General features: G+C 43.6%; 1 protein-coding gene across 1 annotated transcript in view; it reads left to right on the forward strand.

Moving 5' to 3' along the window:
* The window catches only part of LOC135517405 (rho GTPase-activating protein 21-like), an 88,688-nt gene that overhangs the window by 29,801 nt on the left and 45,644 nt on the right, over positions 1-13,243 (forward strand). The window contains 2 exon segments of the mRNA XM_064941659.1: positions 2,525-2,716; positions 6,381-6,402. Coding sequence (XP_064797731.1) covers positions 2,525-2,716; positions 6,381-6,402 — 214 coding nt within the window.

Genomic DNA, 13,243 nt, shown 5'->3' on the forward strand with positions numbered 1-13,243 from the left:
CACAGAGGTGTGGTGGGGAGAGCGTAAGGGAGGACAGAGAGAGGGGAAAGCTTAAAGAAAGAGGAGGCAGTGTTTTCACACTGGAGAAGAAGGAAAAAACAACCTCTGCTCATAACCTGTGGAGAAAGCTGGGCTGAGGTTGCAGCGAGGACTGTTTGGCAGGCCCATGGTTGGCCCGTAGTCACTGCGGTGCTGTCAATGGCGACCACTAACGCACACCCTGTGGCGGTGTGGGCTGAGCGAACCATCAGTTTGATAATGAATCTGACATAAGTCTTACGGTTCAGACAGTATACGAGAGGCAGGCAGGAGGACATCGTGTGGCTTTCTCATTGACTTTGGGTTGTGAAATACTGTAGCGCTTTTTGGAATTTATGTGATAATGTCAGGGGATTCTTTATATGTGGTGTTGTACATGCCTGTGATGCATACCAGGCAGGATAGATTACAGTGTAGGTTATTGTGTGTCTGTCTGTGTGACGTCATGTTCAGGAAAAGTGTCTCTTATAAGAAGACTGGGGTGAATCACTGTTTTCTCTGTGGTTACCGTTGCCATGATATATGTTTGAGACTGGTGGAAATCCCTGTTTCGTGTAAACGGCTTAGTTCCATCTCCAACAGTGTACAAATGATTTGTTGCGGACGGAGCTGTGGCACGTAGCCTTAATGGATCTGACAACCGGCTCTGTTTTGAGAAAATAAACGAAAGTGTGTTGAGCAGGATCTGAGCCTTTTCAGTGTTCCTGGATGTTGGAGCTCTGTCTCGCACTCAACAGCATTCACAAGTTTGTCATTATACAAAATGGCATTTCACTGCTCTTCAACCCAGCCAGCGCCAATCTCTTGTTGCGTCAAGGTGGGATGTATTCGCCTACCTTGAAATCAATTGGAATAGGCTTAGCCGCTCTCTGATGAAAGCACTGAACACAAAGTATACAAGTAATTCCTCACAAAACCTAGGCCATAAAATACCTTGATTTTGGGGGATTTACACAAATTATAATCCATAGAATAGCCCTTTGGAGAAACGATTGACATACTGTATATTTTACATTTTGTGTGTATAATTGATCAAAGTTGGAATATGTATTACATTTTGGACATACCCAGGCCTCCTTTAAAACTCCTGTCCTCCCTGTCCCTGAATGAACTCTTTTGTTTACTTTCTTACCTTCCTGAGCGCTCGGTAGAACCGTAGCCATGTCAACAAACTGAATCTTATTCCATTTCACGTAACTCCGCTTGTTTTAGCCAAATGAACTCTCACTCTGTCAGATAAACAAGGTGAGAGAACAAGATAAATGTGTAGCCATTGGCTGCTGTTTTATCTCCGAAAACAGAGCACTCTTTGTTTGAAATAAAGCTTCTTGACTGTCTTCATTGACAAGGAGCACATTGAGAGTAGCTTGGTACAAGATGTAATGGGGATTTGATGCCATGTTCTCATCACTTGTCAATTGTGGCCTTGTGAATCTGATGACTGTACTGTTAAGATTGATTATGTCATCACTACTGAAGGTCTCCTATTGGGAGACCGGAATGACACTGGACTTGTTCATGTTCTCCTATCTGACCACGCCTTAAGTCTAAATATTATGGGTGTGCTGCTGAGGTCATGTCTGACAGTGTTGCCATTTCTCCTTTTTATTTTATTTATGTCACCTTTATTTAACCAGGTAGGCCAGTTGAGAACAAGTTCTCATTTACAACTGCAACCTGGCCAAGATAAAGCAAAGTAGTGCGACAGTAGTTACACATAAACAAACGTACAGTCAGTAACACAATAGAAAAATCTATGCACATTGTGTGCAAATGTAGGGAGGTAAGGCAATAAATAGGCCATAGAGGCGAATTAATTACAATTTAGCATTAACACTGGAGTGATAGATGTGCAGATGATGATGTGCAAGCAGAGAACTGGAAGGAAAGGCGGCCAAAAGAAGTGTTGGCTTTGGGGTTGCCCGTGAAATATACCTGATGGAGCGTGTGCTATGGGTGGGTGCTGCTATGGTGACCAGTGAGCTGAGATAAGGCGGGGCTTTACCTAGCAAAGACTTATAGATGACCTGGAACCAGTGGGTTTGGCGACGAATATGTACTGTAGTGAGGGCCAGCCAACGAGAGCATACAGGTCACAGTGGTGGGTAGTATATGGGCCTTAGTGCCATCCGTTGTCATCAATGATAGACTACATCCAGTTTGCGCGATCGGTAGGATAGTCAGTTTTACGAGGGTATGTTTTGTAGCATGAGTTCAGGAGGCTTTGTCTTTCTGCTGCATCCTTCACAGTTTCAAACCATTCAAAACACCTTTTCCCTCTAGGATGATAATAGAGGAAAAGTCTAAGGCCACTTCCAGATAATGTTTTCTTCTGTAACTGAATCACTAATGAGCTTACTTTACATTAACAGAGGTATGTAAGAGGAAAACATGTGAATCTACCTGTCCTACATTGAGTGGATTATCTCAAAGGTAACAATAACCACATTAAAAGTCTATCTCTCCCCCTCTCTGTTTCTCTCAGGCTAAACAGAAGGATGGGCGTAACCAGAGCGAGGCATCTGTGACGGGGTCCCCGGTTGGGGTGGAAGAGGAGCCCTTCTCCTGGCCGGGCCCCAAGACACTCCGGCTGCAGCGCACTTCGCAGGGCTTCGGCTTCACGCTGCGCCACTTCATTGTCTACCCGCCAGAGTCAGCCGTCCACTCTTCCCTCAAGGTGAGAACATCATGACCGCACTCAAGCAACCTTAGTGAACATACAGTGCATTTGGAAAGTATTCAGAAACATTACTTTTTCCACATTTTATGTTATAGCCTTATTTTAAAATGGATAAAAAATCAATAAAACATCCTCACCAATCTACACACTACCCAGTAATGACAAAGAGAAAATGGGTTTTCAGACATTTTTTTTAATGTATAAAAAATGAAAAACAGATACCTTGAACTTTAGCTCAGGTGCATCCTGTTTTCATTGATCATCCTTGAGATGTTTCTACATCTTGATTGGAGACCATTTGATTTGGACATGATTTGAAAAGGCTCACATCTGTCTATGTAAAGTCCCACAGTTGACAGTGCATGTCAGAGCAAAACCCAAGCCATGAGGTCGAAGGAATTCTCCGTAGAGCTCATAGACAGGATTGTGTAGAGGCACAGATCTGGGGGAGGCTACCAACAAATGTCTGCAGCATTGAAGGTACCCAAAAACACTGTGGCCTCCATCATTCTTAAATGGAAGAAGTTTTGAACGACCAAGAGTCTTCCTAGAGCTGGTCACCTGAGGAATCGGGGAAGAAGGGCCTCGGTTAGGGAGGTGACCAAGAACCCGTTGGTCACTCTGACAGAGCTCCAGAGTTCCTCTGTAAAGATGGGAGAACCTTCCAGAAGGACAACCATCTCTGCAGCACTCCACCAATCAGGCCTTTATGATAGTGGCCAGACGAAAGCCACAATATCCCGCTTGGAGTTAGCCAAAAGCTAAAGGACTCTGACCATGTGAAACAAGATTATCTGGTCTGATGAAACCAAGATTGAACTCTATGGCCTGAATGCCAAGTGTCATGTCTGGAGGAAACCTGGCACCGTCCCTACGGTGAAGCACGGTGGTGGAAGCATCATGCTGTGGGGATGTTTTTCAGTGGCAGGGACTGGGAGACTTGTCAGCATCGAAGGAAAGATTAATAGAATAAAGTACAGCGATCCTTATTGAAAACCTGCTCCAGAGAACTCAGGACCTCAGACTGGGGCAAAGGATCACCTTCCAACAGGATGACCCTAAGCACACAGCTGAGACATTGCAGGAGTGGCTTCAGGACACTTCTCTGAATGTCCTTGAGTGGCCCAGCCAGAGTGATGAAGGCGAATGATGAAGCACGTAAAAAATCATCTGTCCTCAGTTGCACCACTCACTACTGAGTTTCCAACTGGGAAAGTGGGATACCTAGTCAGTTGTACAACTGAATGCATTCAACTGAAATGTCTTCCTCATTTAACCCAACCCAACTGAATCTGAGAGGTGCGGAGGGCTGCCTTAATTGACATCCACATCTTCGGCACCCAGGGAACAGTGGGTTAACTGCCTTGCTCAGGGGCAGAACAACAGAGTTTTACCTTGTCAGCTTGGGGATTTGATCCAGCAACCTTTCAGTTACTGACCCAACGCTCCTACCCGCCAGGCTACCTGCCTCTGGAAGCAACGTCAGCCACTATAACTGGTCTTTGCGAACATCATGAGAAGGGTTTCCATAGCTGAGCAGCCACACACACATAATGCCAAACGTTTGTGAGAGTGGTGTAAAGCTCGCCGATATTGGACTCTCTTCACAATCTGGCAGTCCGACATACGAACCTAGGTTTGGCAGATGCCAGGAGAACGCTACCTGCCCCAATGCATAGTGCCATTGATGGAGGAGTAATAACAGTCTGGGGCAGTTTTTCATGGTTTTGGAATGAGATGTTCGCAGAGCAGGTGTCCATACTTTTGGCCATGTAGTGTATATACTCTACATGTTTTATATTGACCTTCATTTAAACAGGGAGTCACCATTGAGACCAGGGTCTCTTTCACAAGGGAGCCCTGCACATACAATTCATAGACCAATAATACTGTACTACTTACATTCAACCATATTTCTATAATATTAATCATCAACTAATATGGACCAATTTGTAGAGGAAGACTATGGTTACAGTTGTTAGTTTCCTACAACACTGAAATTCACCAATATCTGGTAGTGTACAACAGTGTTTTGTAGTGTAATCTCAGTTGTAGTGTCATTTTACCTGGGAAGGGAGCCAGAAACACCAACTGAATAACATCAGCATTATGCTGCTCCATGCATTTAATCCTGCTGTCCCAGCAGTTCCTGTCTTAATGGGCCGCCATTCCACAGTTTTCAGTAAATACCGAAATACTCAACCTCTTCTAGTGGGATAGTGCTTCCGATGCCTCCATCTGATTGTTTCAAGACATTTATCTTATTTTTTAAGGGATTTACTGTTGTCTTTAGCCAACCACCTGTCTCCATTTGGGATTGTTCTAACAATCAATACATTTGTAGAAGTGTTTTGCGTTTATGTTTGCAAGTGTATTTTGAAACTATTTTCACTGTGTGAAAAGAGATCTTAGACAGAGCACTTACTCTCTGTCCGTATGGATTTTGCTATGGCACTGCCATTTAAATTCAAAGCTGAAGCACTCCGCCTAGATGCTGCAGAGTTGTATCCAGCCGTACCGGTGCAAAGGCCCTCCCTTGTGGCACTGTACTGTGTTGGCCTATTTCCTTCTTTCAAGTAGAATTGGGTTGCTTTGTGTTTCTGTGTAATCGCATTTCAACTCTTATCTGAAAAAACAGAAACTTCATTGAGAGTTTATTGGTTCTCAGTGCATTAAGAAATAAAAAGCAATATGTGGTCGTAATGCCCATTTCTAATGCTCCCAGAAATGGCATTAGAGTTGGCAAGGCCAAGTCTTGTCCAGCTTTTCACTGAGACTTTCTAATTCCCTTCTTACAGTAAGATGCAGATAAGAGCTTCTGGGAAATACTCAAATTAAAATGTCAATTTCAGGGTGATTTTAGACAAAGTCTTTGCTAACATAAAATAAACCCTGTAACTTTGTAGAAATTTGATCTTTATGAAATTCTCAGAATTCCATCCGAGATGCCATGATTACATTTGATTTAACTAGGCAAATTCTTATTTTACAATGACTAACTAACTAGGAACAGTGGTGTGAACTGTCTAGGAACAGTGGGTTAACGGCCTTGTTCAGGGGCAGAACGGCAGATTTTTACCTTGTCAGCTCAGGGATTCGATCTAGCAACCTTTCGGTTACTGCCCCAACGCTCTTAACCTCTAGGCTACCTTCCGCCCCTATCATGTATTGTAATTACTTTTTGGAGCTCTTGAGTAATCACAGTCCCAGTCTTTCTGAAACTGGGTTAACTTGAAGAAGGTCAGCCTGTCTTATAGGATTGCCAAGGGAAACTCGGGAGTCTTAAAGAATATGTGGAGAACATATGTGTTGCTGCAGGGTTACGGGATTAGAACACACGTGGGTGTTTTGAACCCACACTTGAAGGAAATTAAGTATTTAAGCTTGAAGGATATCAGATAAAAACAAATCTAAAGTAGGTTTTCCAATCAACATTTTCAGTGAAGGCGACACGTAGAAGAACTCCGCCTTCGTCACGTTTGTTTGAATCTACTTTAATGTTGCATATTGTGACTTATGTCAATTAGTCTTGTTTAATGACAGTGAAAGACATTTTCTATTTTCTTCCAGAGTACAACACTCTCACTGTTATCTTCATTGAGGAAAACACCAGATAAAATGTGAATGCAAAAAATGTCTGACTATCTTTTTTCTTTTCTAGGATGAAGACAATGGCAGTCGAGGTAAGTGGACAGCATGCATATCAAGTTCTTGTTGAATTTGTAACTCTACTCCCTCCAGACTTTGAATAGAACATCTATAAAAGCTTCATCTCTTCAGTGTTGCACATGGTCACTCACAAACCATTCAGATAAACCTTCCCATTCAACAACAGCATTTTGCAACGTGACAAAACACTGCACTCTTGAATGCACTTCGTCCCTCACTGTATCAACGAGTGAGTCACGCCCTGCTCTTACACTGGAGAAAATCTCCAGCAGCCACTGCACCACTCACTCTGGCTCCTGACCAATCCTAGACAGGTGTTTGGTTACTCCTCTTGTGTAGTGCACTCTGAGAATTGCAGTGAGATCACATTCCTAGTACTCAGTGGTGTGATAACAGCAGATCTCTCAAGCTAGATTGAAACCAGCAATTGATGTAGTAGGGCCAGTGTACTGTTATTCACTCTCCCTTTAACTCCTTAAATGTCACGACAAGAGGAATCAGATTAAAAGGAAGTAGAAAATCATCTTAATGCTTGTTTAACCTTCACTGCTTCAAATGAATCAGCGGTGAACCAATTCAGCATAGAAAATAACCAGTTTCAAGTAGGAATTTTGATTGATCAAGTAGTTTATAACCAAATGTGATCCGTCAATCAGTCTGTATCTTTGTTGAGCTATACAGAATCCATCAATACGGTCTGAACAGTATTCTTTATAACGGTTAAATATGATTATAAACCCAGTGGTTCGAGCCTTGAATACTGATTGGCTAAAAGTTGTGGTATATCAGACTGTATACCACGGGTATGACAAAACCATTTATTTAACTGTTCTAATTACAATGGTAACCAATTTATAATACACTGCTCAAAAAAATTAAGTGAACACTAAAATAACACATCCTAGATCTGAATGAATGAAATATTCTTATTAAATACTTTTTTCTTTACATAGTTGAATGTGCTGACAACAAAATCACACATTATCAATGGAATCAAATTTATCAACCCATGGAGGTCTGGATTTGGAGTCACACTCAAAATTAAAGTGGAAAACCACATTACAGGCTGATCCAACTTTCCTTAAAACAAAATAAGGCTCAGTAGTGTGTGTGGCCTCCACGTGCCTGTATGACCTCCCTACAACACCTGGGCATGCTCCTGATGAGGTGGCAGATGGTCTCCTGAGGGATCTCCTCCCAGACCTGGACTAAAGCATCCGCCAACTCCTGGACAGTCTGTGGTTGCAACGTGGCGTTGGTGGATGGAGCGAGACATGATGTCCCAGATGTGCTCAATTGGATTCAATTCAACGGGCGGGCCAGTCCATAGCATCAATGCCTTCCTCTTGCAGGAACTGCTGACACACTCCAGCCACATGAGGTCTAGCATTGTCTTGCATTAGGAGGAACCCAGGGCCAACCGCACCAGCATATGGTCTCACAAGGGGTCTGAGGATCTCATCTCGGTACCTAATGGCAGTCAGGCTACCTCTAAGGAGCACATGGAGGGCTGTGCGGCCCCCCAAAGAAATGCCACCCCACACCATGACTGACCCACCGCTAAACCGGTCATGCTGGAGGATGTTGCAGAACGTTCTTCACGGCGTCTCCAAACTCTGTCACGTGCTCAGTGTGAACCTGCTTTCATCTGTGAAGTGCACAGGGCACCAGTGGCGAATTTGCCAATCTTGGTGTTCTCTGGCGAATGCCAAACGTCCTGCACGGTGTTGGGCTGTAAGCACTCGTCCTGTGGACGTCGGGCCCTCATACCACCCTCATGGAGTCTGTTTCTGACCGTTTGAGCAGACACATGCACATTTGTGGCCTGCTGGAGGTCATTTTGCAGGGCTCTGACAGTGCTACTCCTTGCACAAATGCGGAGGTAGCGGTCATGCTGCTGGGTTGTTGCCCTCCTACGGCCTCCTCCACGTCTCCTGATGCACTGGCCTGTCTCCTGGTAGCGCCTCCGTGCTCTGGACACTAAGCTGACAGACACAGCAAACCTTCTTGCCACAGCTCGCATTGATGTGCCATCCTGGATGAGCTGCACTACCTGAGCCACTTGTGTGGGTTGTAGACTCAGTCTCATGCTATCACTAGAGTGAAAGCACCGCCAGCATTCAAAAGTGACCAAAACATCAGTCAGGAAGCATAGGAACTGCAAAGTGGTCTGTGGTCACCACCTGCAGAACCACTCCTTTATTGGAGGTGTCTTGCTAATTGCCTATAATTTCCACCTGTTGTCTATTCCATTTGCACAACAGCATGTGAAATGTATTGTCAATCAGTGTTGCTTCCTAAGTGGACAGTTTGATTTCACAGAAGTGTGTTTGACTTGGAGTTACATTGTGTTGTTTAAGTGTTCCCTTTATTTTTTTGAGCAGTGTAGCAATATGACACCTCTGGGTTTTGTGGTATGTGGCCAATATACCATGGCTAAAGCTGGGGGTACACTACACCATTTTGGCCACGATTTAGCTGTCCCAGATAAGTATTTGATATCGGAGAAAAAAATCCCCATGTCATTGCCTACCCGGGGTGCACAGCTGTCACCGACGCACATTTAATGTGAGCGAGTCAAAGACGCAATCTCATGGCTACCAATCTCGTCTTTGAGCTGGCCCAGACGACCCGTTATTTAACGTTTTTAATTTTATTGCCACAAAATCGGAAATGCTCGTGTGAGATGTGCAACGACAAGTTTTGAGAATGGTGATCAGCAATATCCAATGAGAGCTCGCCAGAGAAGATGCCAGTGAGATCATGAAGTTGTTTCACATCGTCCAGAAGGTGTAGACTCTCCAGCAGGAGCAATCACTACTTCTAGTATGTGTTTGTACTTACATTTAACCAAAGATAGTGTCAAATCGTTACAGCTCTGAAGTTCACAAGCACTGTTATTCAGTAAAAAATGCCAGCTAGATGTTTCAACTCTGTATGGCGAGTGTGAATGTCTGACTGAATGTTTTGAGGCTGCTTTGAGCCACAGCTCGTAGCTACTTTACAATCTAATCGCCTTGTTTCCACCAGACAGTGTGGTATGGAGAATCCTCATGACCAAGTTAAGAATCTTGTAGTGTGTGACCCCCCTCCCGTCTGTGTCACAATGTTTAGTGTGCGCACCACTATGTTGGCAACACAACAAAACTTCAGGGAAGACGGTTGTTTAATGTGAGAGACTCGACCATGTTAGGATTTTTAAAGTCATGTCGTGTCCACCCAGCTTAAGGGCTGTATTCAGGCAGCCCTTTAACATATTACAGACTTATTCTAAAATGGATTAAATTAATATTTTTCCTCATCTACACACAATACCCCATAATGATAAAGAACATTTTGCCCATTTTAAAAATAAATAAATTAGAAATGCCTTTATTTATGTACATTTTCAGACCCTTTGCCATGAGACTCGAAATTGAGTTCAGGTGAATCCTGTTTCCATTGATCATCCTTGAACACATTGGCCTTCATCGTTCTTGAATGGAAGAAATTTGGAACCACCAAGAATTTTCCTATAGCTGGCCTCCCGCCCAAACGGAGCAATCGGGGGTGAAGGGCCTCAGTCAGGGAGGTAACCAAGTACACGATGGTCATTTTGACAGAGCTCCAGAGGTCTTCTGTGGAGATGGTTGTCCTTCTGGGAGGTTCTTCCATCTCTGCAGGACTCCACCAATCAGGCCTATATGGTTGTGTCCAGGCGAAAGCCGTACCTCAGTAAAAGGCACATGACAGCCCGCTTGGAATTTGCCAAAAGGCACCTGAAGGCCAAGATTCTCTGGTCTGATGAAACCAAGATTGAACTCTTTGGCCTGAATGCCAAGCCTCACGTCTGGAGGAAACCAGATACTGCTCATCACCTGGCCAATACCATCCCTATGATGAAGAATGGTAGTGCCCGCTGTGGGATTTTTTTTCAGCGGTAGGGACTGGGAGACTAGTCAAGATCGAGGGAAAGATGAACTGAGCAAGGTACAGTGAGATCCTTGATGAAAACCTGCTCCAAAGCGCTCAGGACCTCCGTTAGGGCGAAGGTTCACCTTCCAACAGGACAACGACCCTAAGCACACAGCCAAGACAATACAGGAGTGGCTTCATGACAAGCCTCTGAATGTCCTTGAGTTTCCCGGACTTGAACCGATCAACCATCTCTGGAGTGACCTGAAAATAGCTGTTCAGCAACGCTCCCCATCCAACCTGACAGAGCTTGTGAGGCTCTACTTCGAAGAATGGTAGAAACTCCCCAAATAAAACTCCCCAAAGACTGTATTCGCTGCCAAAGGTGCTTCAACAACTGAGTAGAGGGTCTGAGTACTTGTGTAAATTTAATATTTGTTTTTTATTTTTCGTCCTGTTCTTTGCTTTGGCATTATGGGGTATTGTGTGTAGATTGATGGGGGGAGGGGGGGGGGGGCACTATTTAATACAGTTTAGAATCGGGCTGTAACTCCAGTAAAATGTGGGAAAAGATGAAAGGGTCTGAATACTTTCCGAATGCACTGTACCGCACCCCCTCCCGGGCCTTACTACTTAAATATACTGTGATGGCTTGAGTCTGCATTTGAGCTAGATAGACAGAGATCAATAGCAGCTGCAGTCTATAAAGCTGCAGGTTGAAGCTCTTTTCTGCAGTAAGCTTGTCAGTGGTGTAGCTTTGTATAGTGCGTGAGCTTGGCAAGTCCTCCCTATCCCACAGTGCATCCGGTCCTCCCCCCCATGTCTGGGAGCGCTGCAGCGTGACAGCGGGGATGCAGAGTCCCATCTGATCTGCAGCTCCTGGAAATACACGACTGTGCAGAGTATACACACACATTTTATTGCGCAGTGTACACACATACATACAGCACACGTCACAGGCTGCTCATCCATATAAAGATATCAATCATTGTTTATGTTGCGCTTTTGATTGGAGTGCTGCACACTGACTGCTACCATTAGTTACAAGTAACGTTCCTCTACTCTACCATAAAGGTTGTTTAGGCTTACAGTACTGAAGGTGTGATCGCCAGCTTCAATACTGTGCCCTTCTGTGCTGCAGTGGAAATGCAACTCCTTCACTGACTGCATCAACCTTTATAGATTTTGTTTTGTTTTTGTAGTACATTACCAATATCACTAATTCATGTATTGAGTACAGAACAGATTTCATGACCTGGGAGTGATCTGTTTTTCTTGTACTTGATAGTGATCCAAGTTATGATCCAGAGTATAGTTATGATCAGGTGTTGGAACTGTTTCATTTTTCAAGGAACACAAACGGAACCAGGAACGAAAGGGATCTATACTGTCCCGGAACAGAACTGTTATTTTAAACTGTTATTTTAAAGCATAGGAACAAAATAACTTATTTTATGTCCCACCAAAAAATGCAACAAATCGCCTATACAAAGCCATCTCTGTCCTTCAGAAACATATTCACGTCTGCCTGCAGAAGGGAGGTTAAGAAGCGAGGTTTGGCGGGTCATGTTTTGGAGGATGCGTGACTCGTCCTTCACCTTCCTAGCCCGTTGGGGAGTTGCAGAGATGAGACAAGATCAAAATTTGGGAGGGAAAAAAGGGGGTAAAATCCCAACATTTTTTATTGATAATAATATGGCCCTTTTTATAAGTCCACTTATGTACACTACCATTCAAAAGTTTGGGGTCACTTAGAAATGTCCTTGTTTTTGAAAGAAAAGCAATTGATCAGAAATACAGTGTAGACATTGTTAATGATGTAAATGACTATTGTAGCTGGAAACGGCTTATTTTTAATGGAATATCCTCATAGGCGTACAGAGACCCATTATCAGCAACCATCACTCCTGTGTTCCAATGGCACGTTGTGTTAACTAATCCAAGTTCCTAATGTTACAAGGCTAATTGATCATTAGAAACGCTTTTGCAGTTATGTTAGCACAGCCGAAAATTGTTGTTCTGATAAAAGAAGCAATAAGTAGTAGGGATGACCGGGGATATTGGCCGCCTTTAGACTAATTTGTGGGTTCAATTACAGGCTCAATATGGCCAGAAACAAAGACCTTTCTTCTGAAACTCGTCAGTCTATTCTTGTTCTGAGGAATGAAGGCTATTTCATGCGAGAAATTGCCAAGAAACTGAAGATCTCGTACAACGCTGTGTACTATTCAAAAACATAGGTTTGTTGTAACATTTCAACTTCAAACATGTTTTAAATGTTTTGTGGCTGAATGCAGCATTGCTGTATTTTGTACTCAAAAGGTATTGCAGTTGAGTAGCCAACCTAGGCTACTGCTCAAATGTTGCTGTAATAGGCCTACATGTTTCTCCTTTGCATGGTGTTTTGTTTTTTGGATATTTGTCAAGTTTCAAAAACCGAAGGCAGACTGCAACATTTTAGTAGTCCAGCTAGGACTGTAGCATGAGTCTCTACACTTTCCCTCTTGCTGCGCTCTATAACGGGACACACAAAAGCACTGTAACTGAAGTTGAATTCAAATGTGAGCGCATCAGGATGTAATTTCATGAAGTATATGACTAAACTCTTGACTCATTTATACTCGCTTGTGTGTCCTATTCGGCCCGCTTGCCTTGTGTTTGACAGATGTACGCTAGCCTTTTAACCACGGTATGACTGGCTTGGTATCATTGTCCTTGCTAGTTTGATTGTGTTGACATTCCCAGCGTTAGTTACAGTTGCCCGTTTTGGTTCAAAATATTGAGTCATTGAAACTGAAACAGTGTATCCCGAATGGGTGGAGGCAGCAAACAATGGGTGTATTTGTAAATTGCCTCCAGTGTGTCAGAGTGCACTCTGGGTCATTCATAAATTGAGTGTTGTCAGATTCTGTTAATAAATTCAGAGCGCACACTGACACAATGAGAGAACACCTCACTCGG

Source organism: Oncorhynchus masou, chromosome 28, assembly GCF_036934945.1.
Source record: "Oncorhynchus masou masou isolate Uvic2021 chromosome 28, UVic_Omas_1.1, whole genome shotgun sequence".
Lineage (NCBI taxonomy): Eukaryota > Metazoa > Chordata > Actinopteri > Salmoniformes > Salmonidae > Oncorhynchus > Oncorhynchus masou.